Source organism: Chionomys nivalis, chromosome 21 (genome assembly GCF_950005125.1).
Source record: "Chionomys nivalis chromosome 21, mChiNiv1.1, whole genome shotgun sequence".
NCBI classification, from domain to species: domain Eukaryota; kingdom Metazoa; phylum Chordata; class Mammalia; order Rodentia; family Cricetidae; genus Chionomys; species Chionomys nivalis.
In genome coordinates, this window is record NC_080106.1 from 46772411 (window position 1) to 46792230 (window position 19820).

A 19820-nucleotide genomic window follows, 5' to 3' on the forward strand; every position below is an offset into this window, starting at 1 on the left:
TTTCCCTGGCCCTGTGGGGTCAGCCCTTCTGAGAGAAGTGGATCTAAAACAAATAACTGCTTTTAGTTCTCACCAAGACTGTCTTGTTCCTGTGTATCCGGAGATCTTCATTCCTCATAACCAGCACCAAGGGCAAAAACATTCCTGTTGAAGATGAGTGGAAGTCATGCCAGTAAAACAAACGCATAGTCGAGATGGTTAATGAGAGTCCAGGTCACAATTTCCTCATAGCTCCCACTGAGCTAATATTTGAGCCTTCCTGCGGTTCCCAGTGTCTGTCATTGCAACAGGTGTTAGAGGAGGTGGCAGGACTAGTGGCAGTTCATGTCGCAGCATCAGCTTCTTTTTCTCAGGTGAAAGGGTTTTTTTTTTTTTTTTTTTTTTTTTTTAAGTAGAGTTAAAGCACATATTCAAAGTTGTCTCGGGCCTGGGAAGATGGTTCAGTGGTTAAGAACACTGACTGCTCTTTGAGAGGTCTCGAGTTCAATTCCCAGCACCCACATGGCAGCTCACACTGTCTGTAACAGGATCTGATGCCTTCTTCTGGCCTGCAGGCACACATACAGAGCACTCACCCATAAAATAAAAAAAAAAGGGCTGCACTGTTCAGGTGGCACCGTTTCCGTGTGGTGACCATGTCAGTGTAGTCATGTGACTTTTTGTTATGTTTACCATGCAGAGTGCTTTGCTCTATGTATAATGCTTTGCATTTTCTCAGTGTGAACATCAGCAAGATTTTCCCCAACCTAGAAAAGGAAGGACGCCGTGTCCTTACTTCTTGCACACCTAGTCTTCACAAACATGGCGGTCTCTTCCTGGAAATTCCCGTCAGTGTCTGAAGGAAGGCTCTGTGTCTCAGCTCCTCAGTTCTTGCTGCCCTGTCAGACAGGTGAGGCTGTGCCTTTTTTGAGACAGCAACCTTCAGTCAGTGGAGTCAAATGTCTCCTTGTCGGCATCTGCTGAGCAACTCAGATCATTCACTAATTGTCTTTCCCAATCAAAAGACACCTGGTTCCGGACAGAACTGCATCAACTGCTCCTCCCGGGCTTTTCTGGCAGTGAACCCATCCTAGACCAACTGTCCTGAAGGCAGCCACTTCCTAGGTCAAACCTATTTCAAAAGAAAGTGCAGAAGTAGGCTTCAATTCTCTGATCTTTGGTGAGGGTGGAATGTATCTACCTCTGTGGGCCATCTTAATGTCCAGAACACCAGTAACCACACCCTAGGTCACTTGTCTACAACTTTGAACAAGCAGAATAAACTCAAACTCTCTGACCTTCAGACAAGGTGGAATAGGCTCACGTTTTTGGGTCTTGACAATTTCCCCTTTTTATTAACTTTAATAAAGCCTGAGCTTCTGCTACAGGACAGATGATTGTGCCTGTCTTGGAGGCCGTTTTCCTATTTTCCAGGCTTACCCAGCATCAGTACATACATTCTGTCCCGTATGCCCTGTCTTAGGTTGCCTGGGGGAGAGGATCATACATTCTGTCCCGTATGCCCTGTCTTAGGTTGCCTGGGGGAGAGGATCATACATTCTGTCCTGTATGCCCTGTCTTAGGTTGCCTGGGGGAGAGGATCTCACCTGTCTCTGACTCCCAACCTCTGTGAATAAAGCATTAAGGGAGAAAGCACCTCTAGGCGCTGTGCACCTTTGAGCCAGCCTTTTGTCTGAGCGGTGACCAGTACCGAAATAATCATATGCAAGCAGATAATGCTTTGAGATGTGCGCGCTCCTGTGGTTATGTCTCCTAATAAAGGAGTGGAGGATCACCAGAGGTGGCGTTGCCTTCTTAAATTGGTCTAGGATATCTCTAACCATTTGCAGTTATAATCAAAACCCAAATTTGTCCTTTCAAACATACCAACTCTAAGGACTCATTGGCAGTGCCAAAATTCTCTCAGACAAGCTCTAGCCTTTTTCTAATCAGTAGCCTCTTCATAACGAACTAAAGCAGCTGCAAACATTAACAGGTCAGTATCACAACTCTAGTGTAGAAGTTAACAGTAAACATGCAGTTTGCTAAAATCACAGTTCTCTTAAATCCATTCTAATCAAAAGACAAGAAAAGGTTTCTGTGGTGGATGAGCTATGAGTCTTCTTCTCTTCTAATGTCCATTTGCATTGCTTCTTTTAAGCTTCAGAGATAAGTCTGAATTGTCCCAATCTCTGAGCAGCAGCAAAAAGCTTTTAGGTTATCGCTTCTCATTTCTGAAGAGGGGCTTCAGTCACTCTCTGTCCCGACAGTGAGGAAGCGGTTGGCCTTTAGGACAGCAGAATGTCTAAGCCCATTGTGTATAGTACACTTGGCTGAGAGCCCCTTTCCCCTTACCAACAGAGATTATTGTGCCACCAACAGAGATTATTGTGGACACAACTCAGGCCTCGGGCTGGTAGACAGTCTTCGTTTTCTGAGTGTCTGTTGGACTGATGCATGATATCCTGTTTCCTGCTAGACACAGAGGGCTTTGCCAGCCTGCCCAGAGCCACAGGTGGCCACTCTGTGTCCAGCAGTTTGGAGATGGTAAATCTTTGTGGCTTCAATGAGCCTAGAGTCGTTGGACACTGAGCAAAGCTCTGGAGAGTTTCATCTCACTGCGTCTCCTGTGGGGTGCCTTATTGTACAGGAAAAATAAAAATGTTTTCCTCTAAGTCTGTTAAGTAGCAGAGGCTCAGATGCCATGGTGGCTCGCGCCAATGATAATATGCCAAATTTTCAGTTGTACGTGGAATGCCAGACAGAGCAAGGAAGCTAGTCAAACACAAACCCCAGACAAGGATATGCCCAGACCGCACAGTAGAGTGCATCGGAGCAGAAAGCCATCGTCTAGATAAGGAAGCCAGTAGAGTGTCCGTGTGATCTGCGTCTTCTTGTCCCCTTTCCTAAGGACCTTTGCAAAAAGTTTGACTGACTATCCTTTGAAGGTTCCAGAATGGCTTGGAAGAACCCAGAATGAGGGCCAGAATGGAATTCTGAGATCCAGTGCAGATTAAACACCACCTAGACCAGAAACTTTCGCTACATGCCTCTGATGGACAACCAGCCGTGCTACACACAGCCACCCGGAAGTGGGTGTCTTTTCTTTTATAACCTCTAAAAGGGGATACATTAAAATAACCAAACTCTCCTCCCCTGTTATCATGGAACCCACGTTTTCGCCATCATCTGTGTGTGCTGCATTTCCTGTGTGCTCTGTGCCCTGGTCTCCTGCTCACTGGGGAGGCATTCTGGCTCTGTGAGGGCAGGGCTTAGTGATATGTCATGGCCTCCATAACAGAGAGTGTCTGGGACATAGGAGATAAATGTGAGCTGTTGTATACTATCTCACTATCTCTCTAAAGGAAATAGTAGCACATTTTCTGAAATAATCATTTTGGAGCCATGTACCTACCCCATACTTAACTCAGTTAAGTTAGAACTAAGTTCTCTAACTCAATAAGAGTCAGAGGTCTACTTTAGTGGCACTCACAAAGCTCCGTGGACTGTTTTAAAAGGATACAACAGGTCCAGTTCTGCTGTGGTTACAGATGGGGGGGTCTGCTGTGACTACAGAAGGGGGGTCTGCTGTGACTACGGATGGGGGGTCCGCTGTGACTATGGATGGGGGGTCCGCTGTGGCTACAGATGGGGGGGTCTGCTGTGGCTATGGATGGGGTTCCGATGTGGCTTTGGATGGGGGTCTGGCAAGTTACTTAACTGCATGAACCCCCATCAATGGGAACGTGGCCACCTACTTCCAGGGGCTGTCGTGAGGACTGACAGTGAGATCATGCAGTCTGAGCACTTAGCAGGCAGTGGCACTTTCCATATGATGGTAGCTGTAATTATCTTTTACTAAAGTTGAGTGCATAGAAGATTTGATGAATGGGCCTCGAAATGCACTGCGGCTTGGGATCAGGGCACTGGCTTTAATTAATGTGAGTTTTGAGAAGATTAATCTGGTGTAGTCTGGAGGATTGATGAGAGAAGGAGTGAAGACAGGGAGGCCTGACTGGTCTCAACTGGACTTGACGAGGAGCTGAGCTGAGGCGATGAGTGTGAAAACGGGGAAAGAGGCAGGGACCTCTAGAATTCTGCGACTTTTCCATATTTGTCCTCAAGCTTTGAACTGCGGAGTGTGGGTAAGCCAGTGAGAGTAGGGACTGCATGGGACTCACATGGGATGGTAGGAGATTGATACAGTCAGGAAAGAGCTGCCGGAAGCCAGCGTGGAAGACAAAAAAAGCGTCCTGTTTCTCTCCTTTAGCCTTGGCAGGTAGAACAAAGTTGACTGCAAAACCATTTCAGAGGGAAGGGAGAGGTGGGAGGGAAGGGGAGGGAGGAAAGCAAAGGGGAAACCATTTCAAAGGGAAGGGTGGGGAGGGGAGGGGAGGGGTAGGGAGGGAAGGGAAGTGGGGAGGGGAGGGAAGTGCGATGGTGAAAATAGGGTACAGCCACAGGTGCCGCAGGTGAACGCTGAAGAGTGCTGTGAAGTAGATCCTTTGCCGTGAGACACTGGACAGTCTTCCCTGGCGGGTAAAGAAAGGTCTGTGTTTAATCTTGGGGGAAAATGCCCATTTCTCAAGGATAAGTCAAGAAATGTTCATCTAACACAAAGCAGAAATACTGCAATTTGAGCCTTATACAAAGTGAATTTTCTAATTCAAAGAACATAAAATAAACATATTTAAGTTAGAGGGGGACTTGTTCTTGTCCGTGCCATTTTATCCTTTCCTTTCTGGGTAGAGGATGAAGACGAAGAAAGTGTGTACAAAGTTCCTATGTGGCAGATGTCAGTTGAAAGCTCTGCTTATGGAAAATGCTGCCGTGTCAAACTCTGTTGGGTAATTTTAGACGAATGTGTCGTGTGTGACATGGAAATATGGCACACCGCACATTAGCGATCTCCCAAGTGTTCAGATCAGGCAGTAATGCGCAGAGAAAGTGCTCTTTATCCACCCACATACTGCGTGTGGAGCAGTGGGAAATGCTTCCCGTGGAAATGACGTTACTCAGAAAAGGAATCCATTTACAACATGCGCCGTCTAACATCTTCAGACAATGCATTGTATTAAGGAGGCATTTTTGATGAATGTTTTATAAACATTTTTCAGCATGACAGCTTAAAGTCCCTGTAAAACTGGATGCGTGCACAGTGTTCACTTCCATGAAGTCAGATGCCATCCCATAAAGTCTAGTTGAATCCTGTCAACCATGGTGACACAGAATCAGTACCTGGGAGCATTAAAATTAATTTGCTTCATTTATATTAGCACAGTTGATAGCAAGATGAAAAGGATCTCATATTTAAATTTTACTTTAAAAGGAAAACTCAAGTCTGGGGTTTTAAGTTCTTGCTAGTTGTTGTTTTTTTTAATTAACAAATATACTAAAAATGAGATGATAATCTGTTTAGTGCTTTATTTTAGAATTTGGAAAAAGTGCAAACCCATTCATTGCACGGTGCTTTTGTGAGCACCCGCTGTGCCCTCAAAGATGAGTAATGAGTAGCTGTGACCCTGCACCTCATGAAGGAAGCAGAAGCACACAGGAATTCAGGGTTGGTGTGGTCATGTGGAGGAGGACGGCTCTACAAGTCAGTCTGGGCACTTTCAGAGGAGGCAGAAGGTTAAAGGGTAAGTGGGTGCCAAGAACTGATGAATATCTAGACCAAGGAAGCTGGGCAAAGGCCTCGGGGCCAAGGTAAATGGAGAAGAGGCCTGAGGCACCCACTGAGGCTAGGTAGAGGGTCAAAAAGCAAAGGAGTGGTGAGATCTAGAGGGGAGGAGAGCAGTGGTGTGATCTAGAGGAAGTAAGAGCAGTGGTGTGATCTAGAGGGGAGGAGAGCAATGGTGTGATCTAGAAGGGAGGGGTGGAGTGGTGGTGTGATCTAGATGGGAAGGGTAAGAGCTGTGGTGTGATCTAGAGAGGTGAGAGCAGTGGTGTGATCTAGAGGAGGGGAGAGCAGAGGTTCCTGCATGTAATCAGACTGCATTGAGGCTGCTCACTGCTTTCCACTCTCCCTGGGTGGCTGACATTCTGCCATGGTGTCTGAGTGTATCAGCTGCTGGAATAGGAAGAGGTTATTTGGGCCCATGATTTCCAAGGTTTCAGTCTATGGTCACTTAGCCCTGTTTCCTTAGGGCTCTGGCAGGTCATCAAGTTTGAGTACATGGTGAGGAATTCTACTCCTCCACCTCATGGTAGCCAGGAAACAAAAGTAGAGAGAAGAGGAGGCTGGGGACCTAATGACCCTTCAAGGGCAACCCAAGTAAGTTCCTCCTGCTGGCCTCCATTTCTTAAAGGTTCCACCACGTCCCAAGCCTTTTGCTGCTGGGCCTTACCTAAGCTCTAGCACAGGACTCTAGTACTTAGCCAGCACACACGCATGCTAGCAAAATGAATGAATGAGGGTTCCAGGAGCTGCTAACCCTGTGAGAGAAGAGGACAAGAGTGTAAATGCCCTGTGAAGGTGTCAGTGCTGGCTGAAGCCAAGCAGTGGAGCAGAGAACCTCCCGGCCCCTCCATCTTCACATCCAAACTGGCAGGACCACTGAGGGTGCAGCCAGCCACAGTATGGAGTCCGTAGGAACAGAAGGTGTTTGAAGATGAGAGGAATGATCTGAGGGAAGCTTCAGCACAAGAGAGCTTCAGGCCTCCAGTTCAAAGACTGGCAAGACCACCAGCACACTAGAAACTTCTAGAAGGTCAAGCCTTGGCCTTGTTGGGGTGGCCCTAACAGTAGCTTTGCTTTTCATCCACGTGAAATCTCAGCACCGTCGTGGTGTGGGGATCAAGGGAGTTCAAGGTCTGCTGCCCTGGAGGAGTTGCAGTCCAAGAATTGTGTTGCAAAAGCTGGCCTGCACAGACAGCAAGTGCACATCAGACCCTCTTCTGTGCCCCATGGGTTGCAGTGTCCTGAGTGAGGCCACCTAAGGCAATGACCTCGGAATGCACCTGGTGCCTGCCTTCATTTTCACTTTGTCTGTCGGTGTCATCCTAGTCGAGGGACCTCTGCATCATGTGATGAGCTTGGATATTTTGCAGGTGGTTCTGTTGGCTTGATAACTGCAGCAGCACCTGGTACCTGGCTTCTCTTCTGAGCCCACTGCAGCTTGCTGGAACAGAGCACAGAGCCTGGATTCATGGCCACAGCAAGGCACCTTGGATGAGTTAGCTGAGCAGTGATAGTCAGAAAGCCTGCGCTAATCTCACTTTTCAGGACAAAGATTTCCATACTTCTTTCGTTTGTTCCCTTCAGACTCCCTCCTTTCTGATTCTCATCCCCTGATGCCTCCTTCTAAGTCCCTCAGAGGCAGCAGAGCTCTTCCTTATCCTCCAGTCTTGGCAGCATCCGTGTGGACCACGGAAGGGAGAGCTTGTCTGCAGTGGAGAGTGGCGCTTGCAGAGCTCTCAGTCCACAGTAAACTTTCCAAGGCTGTGTGTAATGTTTACAAAACGTGGGTTCTTACACTTTCACTTTTTTGTACAGAACTATTTGTTTTCTTTTGTTCCTTTTTATTGTTTTCTTTTTTTAATATTTATTTATTATGTATACAATATTCTGTCTGTGTGTATGTCTGCAGGCCAGAAGAGGGCACCAGACCCCATTACAGATGGTTGTGAGCCACCATGTGGTTGCTGGGAATTGAATTCAGGACCTTTGGAAGAGCAGGCAATGCTCTTAACCTCTGAGCCATCTCTCCAGCCCCTTCTTTTGTTCCTTGTCTTATTGTTGTCATTTGATCTGAGTTTTCTAGAGACCGTAGAACTAAATGTGTACTGTGGAAGCCCAAGAGAGGCTCCTGTTGGGGAGGGCTGAGTGTTCTCACTTCCCAGCAGTGCTGTGTGCGGCTGTGAAGAAGAGAACAGTCTTGAGCATTTTTGCATAAAGACTTGAAATGTATTGGAAGGTTAAAAATAATTGGGAAAGCTGAAGCTTCAATATTGTGCTACAATAAAAAGTAATTTATGCACCATCATCGGGCTTTAGGAGCTCGGGCCCTTTTCAGAGACCGTTTCATAAAAACAAGGAGAAAGCTGCGCTCTTAGAGCACTTGGTTGTAAGAACTGACATGTGTACACAGCAACCGTAATAAAGCAGTGGTGGTGACATGTAAGCTGTACTCTCTGGATTTCGCTAGCTAAAGAAGCCACAGGTGGTAGTTGCCTAGAAACAGGTCCAGCCCACTCTTCTAGACTAGAATGGTGGGTTCACAGTGCAGTGGTCATCCGTTTGCGGTCCAGCATGGCCTTCACTGAAGCGCTAGTTCTGAGATTTACCTGTTACAATTAATCACATTGGGATCCTTGACCTTGAGAATGACATTCAAGGTTTGTGAGTGGATGCTTGCTTAGAAGTGAGGTCCTGGGTTGAATCTCAGGACTCAACCCAGCTAGAGTATCTTCCCATGAGACTGACAGCTGTCTCTACCATACATTATCTTCCTGCATCTTTGGGGATTCCTAACAACCAACACACACCACTGAGCTGGAGGAGAAGCACGATCAGCCTCTCCTCAGTCTTCCCAGCTGTCTTAGTAACCCCTCCATTCTTCAGTCTTCCTCCTCCTGATGGCAGAGTTGCCAGTCTTGACTGAGAGGTGCTGGCATCCCAAACAGTCTTCTCTGTCCCAAATAGAGCGTAGAACTTTGTGTCATGAAAGGAAGATAGACCTGTCAGCTTTGAGATCTTCCCGTTTCGGGTCTGTGCATACATGTAGGGAAATATAGTCATAAGCGTCCGAGTTCTGAGTTTCATAGAGCATGCCTTTAATCTGACACCAGCCTGAATTTGCCTCTACGTTTTCTGTCTTCTTGGTTGAACAGGAATTCCAATGCTGAAGATAGTGTTTGCAGGCCACGAGCATCTCTCATTAATATCTGTGCCCTTGCTCATCTACCACCCAGCCCAGATCCTGCTGGGAAGTGTGCTAGTGCCAACAATAAAGTCGTGGATGGTGTCAAGGCAGAAGGTGAGGCTCTAGGAAGATCTGATTTGAATCCAGATTAGACTGAAATTGTCTGTCTGGATTCAAATGATTCATATACTTACATTTTTCTGGTATATCATTGTTCAAATGTATGTATTTTATTAATGAAATGTTATAACAGGAAGATGACCGAATGGCTAAATTACTTCCTGTTCAAACATTAGGACCTGAGTCAGAACCCCAGCATCTATAGAAAAAGCCAGGCATGTGAGTGCATATCTCTAACTCCAGCCCTGGAGACAGAGACAGAAAGATCCTGGGGACTCACTGTCAAGCCAGTCTAGCCAACACAAATGAGAGATCTTGTCTCAAAAAATAAGATAACGAGCAATTGAAGAAGACACAAGGACACATGTGTGCATACACACAAACTCAGACACACATAAATGAATGTGTAATTACAGTAAACATTGGTCCATTCAATTTGATCAAGAAGAATGAGTATTATATGAGTTATGAAAGAGAATAATACTTGGTGATGCAGTTTTCAAATACTCTAACACACTCATGCTCAAGAGAATATTGATAGGACTTCTACAATATTAACCACCCCTCCTTGTGCACTTCACTGTGGACCTGGGTGGCTTTCCTCTGTGCTTTTCTGAATATGGCCCAAATTGGACTTAGCCACAATGCATTTTCCCATATGGTAAAACTGTGTTTGGGAATTAAAGTGTAAAAGTTAACTATCAAAAGAGCCCACACAATATTAATTTCACCACATATAGTACATAATATTATATATAAGGTAGGTTCTTTAGATTTAATTTCCAAAAGTATTAATTAAAATAATTAAGTCAATTGCTCAAAGAAATTTAGGTGGTACACAGAATTGGTTGTCACAATGGGATGCTCTCTCTCTAGTGGCTCTGCCCTTCCAGAAGCCATTGTAGCAGTGACTGCTAACAGAGATACGTGAGAGGAGGCATACAGTGGCAAAGCACCCAGCGCTGTGTCCCTAGCATCCTGAAGGACAGGATGGTCACAGGATGTGTGTGCAAGGCAGGTCCTGCTCTCTGCCTTGGTCAGACAATGGGTGCTGAGGCCTCCTGCCTGAGCTCACAGCTTAGCTACAGCCATGCTCATTGCTATTGCGATTTTACAAGTTAGAGATGGGATGAGAGAGTACAACAGTTTGCTCAAGACCTGTGGGTAACTCAGTGCTAGATTTAGAGTGGAAAACTCTATTTTTTTTTTTTTTTTTTTTTTTTTGGTGACACGTGACAGAGATACAAGACTCAGGGAGCCCCTGAGGTCCTACACGAGAAGTTTAGCCCATCAAATGTCATCACTAATTCAGCAATGTCAAGTCACTTCCAAAACAAGGAGCTTAAAAACTCTTCCTACTTTGTAAGTCTTGGGAAAGTGGATTGACTCACTCACGGAGCTGCACTCTGTAACTCCTGCTCAGAGCTAGAGAGAGCTGGTCAGTGTCATCTTTACTTCTCACCTTCTCTGGAGATTTTCTCTTCCATTTATCAGTGTACAGATATGTTGCCCCCCTCGGAGTATAAATATATAAATATTGACAAAGAATTAAGAAATTAGCTGGGTCTTTTTGAACAGGACTGCGATCCTATCTACTGCTTGGGACTGAGGCAGAGGTTAGCAAATCCAAGCCCATTCTGGGCTATAAAATAAGTTCAGGATTAGCCTGGCCACATTTCCCACCACTTAACTTCCCCAGAGACAGTGTTAAAAACAGGGTGGAAATTATAAATCAGAGGTAAGAATCTTGGTATTCAGTGATGAGGTTTAAGTGAGACTGATCTCAAAATAAAGGGCTAGGGTGTAGCTTAGTGAGTGAGAATTTACCTAACATGAAGCCCTAGATTCAGTACTTGGTACATTAAAAAAAGAAGGAGGAGGAGGAGGAGGAGGAGGAGGAGGAGGAGGAGGAGGAGGAGGAGGAGGAGAAGAAGAAGAAGAAGAAGAAGAAGAAGAAGAAGAAGAAGAAGAAGAAGAAGAAGAAGAAGAAGAAGACTCTTTGCAATAATATTTCAGTCACAGTAAACACAAAATTAACTGCATGAGTTTTCTTCCAAATGATTAAAGTTTTTGCCACTTAATTGGACCATGCTGTTCATTTTCCTGTTAGCAATGGCTAACTTAGAATAATCTAAAAGCCTGGAATATTTACCTAGTAAAATGAATGCGAAAAACCTTTCCTCAGGGAAACATGACTACGTTTGTTCTGCAGATAATGCTAATGAGACCCAGAATATCCCCCTAGTGCAGCACAGAAGGATACAAATAGCCAACAGGCTGGGGAGCTGATAGTCAGCTGGCCAGTGAGCTGGCAGCTAAGTCTGTTTCTAGGTGTACAGTTGGTTATATAGAACGTCTGAGTAAGTGTGCCAGTCCGCATTCTGTTGCTATAACAAATACCCAAGACTTAAAAGAAGGACGTTTATGTTAGCCCCTTGTTTTGGAAGCCTCAGTCCACAATCAGTTGTTCTGTTGATTTAGGGCCTATGAGAACAGTGTAGAGAATAAAGCCCCTTCCCTTCATTGCTGGGAACGGAGGTGGGGGGCCAGGGTCCTAGCCAAGGCCCTATATTCCCCTTTGAGGGCACACCCCCAACTACCTGATGTCTCCCACTGGGCCCCTCTCTTTAAAGTCCTGCCATCTTCCAGTCGTGGTATAGTACCACTCTGGGGACCAGGCCTTGAACACATGGACCTACTGGGGACATTCTAGATGAAACTGCTATCAGCAGCCTCTTCCTTCCAGTAGCATACGTTGTTATCTGGTATGAGCTGATACTTCCCTTGTTCATGGAGACTCTCCAAGTCTGAACCGTTTCCGTGTCTTGCAGGGAGTGAAGTTGACAAGGCCGACAGTCTGACCCAGGAGGCGCCGTCCTGAAGACCGCGGTGTATATATGTACAGGGCTGTACACACAGGCCATTCTGAACCCTTGTCCATGTGAATGTTGCTTTGATGCCTATTTTATTTTTTTACAGAAAAAATATGGTATACCTGTTTAAGTGCCTTAAAATGTTTTTGATACGATCATTGTTTTCAAAACATATTCTGCTGGTGACTGCCAAGGGTGAACAGTATTTTGGATTATTTTTTTTTTCTTAATGCAGAAAAAAGTTGTAGTAAGGGGACAAAAAGCTAACAGGTTTTCTTTGCGCTGCCTTTTGTGTAGCTCTCTGTGATAGTTACTGTAGCATTTGAAATGAGGTCACGCCGTCCTGAAACCATCCGCTGGGTGACAGGGACAGATTCCCAAGTCTCTTTTGCACACTTTGACTCACTGTGTGGTTCTTTGTTCCTGCATCTGTGACACGCTTCTTCCTTATCCACTCAGCAGGGGTCAGATCACACGCAGTTGGGAAGCATAAGGTGCCTCATTCCTTGGCATCATCTCATTTTCTCGGCATCCTTTCAATTAGTCCCCGCCCACTCCGGAAGCTCTTGAGTCCCATCACAAGGGTGTGGGGAAATAGCTTAAATTTACTATGAGCTGCTTCAAAAGAAGGCCTGATGTGAGTCCTGAGGTAAACACGGAGTGTGGCGAGGTTCTCAATCCGATCAGCACACTTTTCCTCTCTTCCACAACCCCTTTGTCTCACATTCCACACCTGCACACTCACACACGAACGTCAATCAGATGGAGAATCGCAGCAGTTAACAGTGGGTTGTGTTCACATTCCACAGCTAGGACCAAGCACTTTTCCTGCTACACACCTCCAGATTGCTCCTGTTGGCGAGCCGCAGCCTGTTCCACCCTTTCATCCCGTGCACTGAAGACATCGGAGACAATTTATGAATGAGAGTGTCCTTCACTTGCTCGACAGGTGTTGGCAACGTCTCCTAAGACATCAAATCATTGCCCTTAGGTGTCAAAGGAAACATAAGGTCATGGGCGTGAGCAAATGTTACATGTCCTCAGGTGGAAAGAGGGTCCAGCACAGAAGGCGCAAGACCGTTCATTAACCAAGTTATCAAACAGAACTAGTCCTGGAACTGGGCGTGAGCTTTCAGAAGAGGGTCTGATTCTGCCTTCAGTGGCCAGAAGACCTGAAGCTGGACCCAAGTGAAAATAAAGCCATGCACTGGATGGCGGGAGCGCCTTGCCTGTGTTTCCTTAATGCTTCATTGACCTAACAGACAAATTGGGATCATGGGTCTCACCAAGGCCCTGCTGTCTGCTAAGCGGCTGCCTTTCTTGTTGGTAGTGGCGGCTGTAGCTGGGCCTGTCGGTGGGGCTAGTTTACGTCATGGTTAGCATGGTCAGCGCCGTATGTCGGGACCTCCTAACTCGCACCAGAGCTCCACCCCTGTGCCGGGCCTCGCGAAGACCCTCGCCGAACCGGCTGTGAGGACACTGCTGGGAGGAGCTGGCAGTGACTCCGCTTACGTGGAACAGAAAGGTGTTCGAGTCTGGTCCCTACAGCTTCCTGTCTGTCTGCCATGTCATGTGAACACTGGTGTCCCCTGCAACCTCTCTACCTCTATCCCTGCAGTAGGCGTGGCTGTGGGATAAAGTTCAGCTGAAAATGCTAGGAGAACATTTTGTCTTCTGCTTTAAAAATGTGTTTTGTCTTCTAGTAATCTGATTTATGTCCTGAGTTTTTGTGGCTTTAGTAACATGTCTGTGGCTACTTCACTTTTTACAAACTGGATAACACATTTTTTTCATGGTGAACAAAAAATAGAATCAAAATTTATTTTAATTTGTGCTCATTAGGATTTAATTAGCAGCTTAAATATTTTCCTATGTTTATGCACTGTCACTCTCTGTCCAAATGTATTTATAAAGGAATACATTAGATTATATTTATGTTTACTCATTTTTCCACCTGGAATTTTTTGACAGCTGAAATGTTAAAGAATGGTAGTGCGGTCTCTACACGCGTTCCAGGTTTTAGGATTTTATGGATTTTTAAAGTCCTTCCCTTTTCTGTTTTTAACTGACACATCTCTGGTTGACACTCAGTGTCTATGCTAAATACCAAATTTTTTCAAGGAGATGGTTGAGTAATGAAGTGGGTTATTTATAATAAGTGGAAAATAAAAAAAAATCTATGATTAAACAATTCTATGATTACTTGAGAAATCCCTGGAATATTTGTGACTCATTTTTACCTGGTTCCGATGCACTCCACTGCTTCCCGGTGGCTCCCACTGCTTCCCAATGCCTCCTCTGCTTCTTGATATCCTCCCTCTGCTTCCCAATGACTCCCTCCACTTCCCAATGGCTCCCTCTGCTTCACGATGCCCTCCTGCTGCTTTCCAAGGGTTTCTTGGATTCACTTTGGCTTCATGCAGCACAAGATGTAGGTAGACAGACATGTCAAAGTCCTTCCAGACACCCGTGTCCACACCACCTCCACCCCACCATGCCAAAGGGGAAAAAAAAAACATTTTTAATACATTGTCTATGCATCAGAGTTAAGGAACAAAATGGAAACACTTGCAGCAGAGTGACAAGACTGGGGTGCTGTGGGTGTGGGCTCCCACTCCCCTGCCGTTCTGTTGATGAAAAGGGCGATGCTCCAGCAAGCTTTCCCCAACCCGGGGCGTCCTTGATGAGCACATGGCCTTCGCGGATGTTGGATGTTTGTGTTCTTGGGTTCCATCTTATCTTTGGAAGTCTAATGGAGATGTCACCTCTTCCAGGGGGCTTTCCTGGGTTCCCAGTGAGTGCTAGTTTCCCAGAAGCCAATGCTGTTCCAGCTGCCAGTTGATATTTCTGTCTCCTCGCCAGTTGATATTTCTGTCTCCTCCAGGCACACACATGCACAGCGCACACATGTGTTGCTCAGAGCCAAGAGTTGGGGGAAACACCCTCACCAATTAAAGCTACATAGGTCATGCTGATCTTACTCAATGAGTATTTGTATACATTTAAAAAGAAAAGTCTTTGGCCTCTTGGGACTGGAGAGGGAGGAGAAGAGGAGTGGGGGGGAGGGGGAGAGGGGTGGCAGGAGGGGGAGGGAAATGGGAGGCGGGGAGGAGGCGGAAAATTTTGTTTCAATAAAAAAAAAAGAAAAGTCTTTTTTACTGAATTCTGGTATGCTAGAAAAGTAGATAAACATTAGCATCATCCTTATCCTCAATTTGTAGACAATAAACAAAAGTTCTCCTAAGGCTTTGTATTTTTCACAGTTCCTACAATGTAGAGAAGTTTTCTCAACTAAGTAAAAATTCTGACATATCCCAGAGGACCTATCTGTTGAACCACTCAGTGCAGGTTACCATCTCAGGACCAGTTGGTACCAGCGTGAATGTTGTCAAATGACTGAGCCTGACCAAAGTGTCCAGCTGCTAAAGCAGGAACCTGCAGTGTGCTCTCACACACAGGGGAACTTGGCTCCCCTGCTTTCTTTTATGGAATTCTGAACACGATGGATATTTGGGGATACGCAAGCTTAAATGGCAGCCATTAGTGGCCCTGTCCCCCACCACTGTGTCTCTTGGGATTCCCAGTGACCACCCTCCCCATCGCCACACGCTGGTTCCGTCCACCCACACTTAACTGTCTCAGTTGCCTTCTCTGGCTGCTTGGATGTGCCTCAGGGCCTCCTTGTAACCAGGGTTACCAGCCCTTGACTGCGGTGTGACCCCACAGAAGCTGCAGTCTTATCTTCTCTTGCTCACACTGGTTCCCCACTCCTGATCTAGCAAAGGAGTGAATCAGTGTGAGGACCCTATGTGCAGGACAAACGTGTCCTGAGAAGGCACAAGAGGAAGGTATTAGTGTTTCTTCCAAATGCTCCAGAAAAGAAAAAGAAAAAGAAATGAGAGAAGACTGTCAATGGGTGGACCATAGTAGACAAAAAAAAAAAAAAAAGATGATAGACTTAGTTCAAAATATCAAGCCAGCACTAGAGAGATGATTCAGAGGATGGGAGCCCTGACTGCTCTTCCAGAGGTCCTGAGCTCAATTCCCAGCAACCACATGGTGGCTCACAACCATCTATAATGAGATCTGGTGCCCTCTTCTGGTCTGCAAGCACACATAATAAAAATAAATCTTTAAAAGAATCTATTTGGAGCAACGGTCTGAGCTCTTAAGGTCCAAATGAGGAGCAGAAGGAGGGAGAACATGAGCAAGGAAGTCAGGACCATGAGGGGTGCACCCACCCACTGTGACATTGGAACTGATTTATCGGGAGCCCACCAAGGCCAGCTGGACTGGGACTGAATAAGCATGGGTTGAAACTGGACTCTCTGAACATGGCGGACAATGAAGGCTGATGAGAAGCCAAGGACAATGGCACTAGGTTTCGATCCTAATACATGAACTGGCTATGTGGGAGCTTAGCCTGTTTGGACGATCACCTTCATGGACCTAGATAGAAGTGGGAGGACCTTGGTCTTCCCGCAGGGCAGGGAATTTGTACTGCTCTTCAGTATCGAGAGGGAGGGGGAATGGAGTGGGGGGAGGAGGAGTGGGGGGAGGGGCAATATTTGGGAGGAGGGGGAGGGAAAGGGGACAGGTGGAAATTTTATTTAAAAAAAGAATAAAAAAAAAAGAATCTATTGAGCCAGCTCAATGGCTCAGCAGGTCAAGGCCAATCTGATGACCTAAGTTCGATTCCTATGACCCACGTGATAGAAGGAAAGATCTGACTCCTGCAGGTTGTCCTCTGCCCTCCACACGCGCCTGGTTCACTCACACGCAGCGTACACTTACTAAATGATGTAATAAAAGTTTGAAGAGTCAGGGATGCACGCTTCCATCAGCTACTATTTTCCGGCCTAAGAGATTGGCAAAAGTCTTAAAATTTTGAAGTTTTCAGAAAGTAGCAAGGTTATTGGGGTGGTGGGGGCATTTCTGCCCTGTTAGTGGAAGCACAAATGAACTAGAATTTATGGAGAGCTATCTAGTGTCCTTCCAACTAGTTCCCTTACTTCTTGAGTCTGGCCTACAGAAGAGTCTATGGACAAGAATGTTTCCAGAGCCTTGATAGGACAAAGGACCACCAAGCCATCCAAAGCAGGGAAATGTCTAATGGAGCCCCGAGAAAGAACAAGGCTGCACGTGTGGTGCACACCTCGAGTCCCCCCCCCACACACACGCATGCGCACACACACACACACACACGCACACACACACACACACACACACACACACACGAGGCAAGGAGGACTGGAGTTCAGGGTCATCCTTGGCTACATTGTAAACTCAGCCAAGGCTACAAGGCCCTGCATTCACTGAAAAGAAAGGGGTGCAGGGTGGGGCAGAAGGAAAGACAGACATTTTCTTGTAACAATGTATTTGGGCTAAGGGGATGTAAATGTCCAGGGTAGTGACACTTTTAACTCTACTCTTAGAAATCCCATGATGTCACTAAACCCAGGATGTGTGTGTAGGGACGCTGTTTGCTCCATTAAAGCACAGGTTTGGCTGGAGCATTACAGCTGACCTTTGTGTGGCTCTTCCTGGTGCCTGGAATGGTAGCAAGGACTCTGCACGTTGTCTTGGTAAACTCTCACAGCAGTGCTATGAGATAGGTGAACGTATCCCCATTTTCCAGATGAGAACGTTGAGACGCTGTCTAAGTGGCTAAGGCCACAGAGCTAACAGATGGGAGCATTTTAACCTTGGCAGTTGGAGCTCCAGGAAGCAGACGTGTGGAGCAGGTGTGTCAGTTTTCATGTTTCTTTAGCCACACTTTGGAGGGGTTAGAATTCACATGCAATAAAAATAGGGGGATTCTGCTGTTTCTTGAGGGAATGCCTAACTCACCTCAGCCATGGCACACTGGTCAAGCAAAGCCTATTTAAGAAAGATGAGGTCTCTAACTAGCCAGGACCAGTGAGGTAACAGGGATTCTACTACAAAATAAAATGGGGAGGTGGTGAGATTGGTCTGGCTAGGGAAATGGAACTGAGGAGTCCCAGAAATGAGAGGAAGACGAAGAGGGGTGAGGGAGGACAGGAGCGCACACCGTGACCCACACTGAAATGCATGGGAGAGCTGGAGGTGTGGACCAACCATAGGACGTGCGTGCACACCAGGACTTGGTTTCCGTTCTACTCCAACAAAGAGACAGACAAAGGAGAATGGAGGGAGAAGGAAGGGAGAAAAGGAGAAGGGCAGGGAGAAGCCATCACTCAGTGAATCAGTGAGAAGTGGCAGAGTGGCCCAGAGTCTCTAGTCCTCAAGTGAGTCCCCTCAAGTTGTAGGGAGCATCGCCATGACTGGGCTGTGCCATTCCATGAAATAGGGTTCAGGACTGAGGAAGAGAGGAAAGCAAGCCAAGCATCCCCAACCAGTTCCTGATGGTGAACACAATGTGAGCAGCCTCTGAAGCTCCTACCGCCATGCCGTCCCGGCACGATGCCATCCCCAGCATGACAGACTAGCCCTCAAACTGGGAGCCACAGTAAATCCTAAATCCCCGCTTCAGTTGCTTTTGTCCGGTATTTTGTTTCAGCTATGAAGAAACAACACGGCCGGGTGCTGATAAGGGATCTTGTTCTCTTCATGTGTGAAAAGGCTAAAATTATCAGAATGCAGAAGTTCCAACGCATGCCGTGTACACCAGCCCTTAGAGACCATTGACAGAAGATGCTAGCATGCTGAGGAAACCAATCCTTTCCATGTTAGTGGTTCTTCCAAGCTTAAAACCCTCAACCACATGGACCCTGCTCACTAGACATTCCAGACTCTGGGTCCCTAAGATCCCGGAGAGTTGCTGTCAGTGTGGTCACACGTGCTGGCTTTGCCAACGGGGCTAGAACCTTTTCTGTATTGTTACCACCACGATGTCCAGGTCTATCACTTATTATCTCATGTGGGGCACATTCTGACAAGATCTGACACCCCGGCAGCTGTCCTGTGTCCTCTAAAAGGTCCCTGTACACTCTGAAGTTGGAGCAGAGTCCCCACTGTGGCTCACAAAGCCAGAGTGAAAACTGTAGGGATTGCAGGTTTGTCAGGGGGCTGGGGTGAAGAAAGTCCCAACAACCTTTGTCACAGTGTCCGGCACTTGCTAACAGCTCAGTGGGAGGCAACTGTGATGGTTACTCAACAACGGTTGGGGCTAGTACAAATGAGGTCTGTGCAGCCAGCCCGGTCTCGCTTCTGTCTGTGCAAGCAGTTTCTTACGGAGACCATGGAATAGCAGTCAGCAGGTGGCTTGGGCATGAGCCTGTTTTATCTGCTAATGAAGACACTGGATGCTAAATGTGAAATGCCTATATCCCCAGAGCCCAGAGAGACAAGGACATAGCCGCAGTCTTCCAGGCCCATCTGTGCTGCTTGGGCCTTGTTTGCTCCTACTGGTGACAGAAGGACCTATCCTTACCAGCTCCCATCACTGTGGCCACTGCCCTCCTTGGGCATCAACGGAAATGTCCCTTTCTGCTCCACCAGGTGTCATACTTGTCCAGCTATGACGCGTTTGTCTTCACCCTTCACAGTCCCCTTTAATGTTGCCATTTTCAGGGTTTGTGTCATAGATTTTTTTTGCCACCCCGTCTTTGGGACAATCTACACCTATGTCAGTCAACTGTCCTGCTCTGAGCAGGAACAGCCAAATCAGGAGCTCTGGTCTCCTATCTCCAGTTGCATTATGGGCATCTCTACATGGAGGTCTCCAAGCATCTCTAATTCCACATGCCCGACTGAAAACTCAGTGACCTCTTTCCTTCCCACACTCCATCCTCCCCAAGCTAGCTTCCTCTGTTGGCATAGCAACCACCTGCTTCTCTCCCCCTGCAACCTTCACAGCCCACTTTCCATGCCCAGATAATTTTTTAGTGATTCCATCTGCAACCCACTCTATCTCCACTGCCTCTGTGGCCCTCTGTCAGTCTTAAAATGCCTTTCCGAAGCTGTTTGTTGAACACCTGACCGTCTGTGCAACACTGCTGAT

At 46.6% G+C, this 19820-nt stretch overlaps 1 protein-coding gene across 6 annotated transcripts in view; it reads left to right on the plus strand.

Annotated features, from left to right (window-relative positions):
- Slc10a7 (solute carrier family 10 member 7) overlaps positions 1–19820 on the plus strand; it is a 286449-nt gene that overhangs the window by 223113 nt on the left and 43516 nt on the right. For 4 of the 6 annotated variants that reach the window (XM_057754295.1, XM_057754299.1, XM_057754297.1 and 1 more), the window contains 2 exons: positions 8812–8957; positions 11795–13993. The exons of 1 other annotated variant lie outside the window; for it this stretch is intronic. In XM_057754295.1, the coding sequence (XP_057610278.1) occupies positions 8812–8957; positions 11795–11824 (176 nt within the window). In that variant the 3' untranslated portion in view covers positions 11825–13993. Of the gene's footprint in view, positions 1–8811; positions 8958–11794; positions 13994–19820 lie in introns of those variants that run through there. One more of the 6 variants, XM_057754301.1, reaches the window with a different exon arrangement.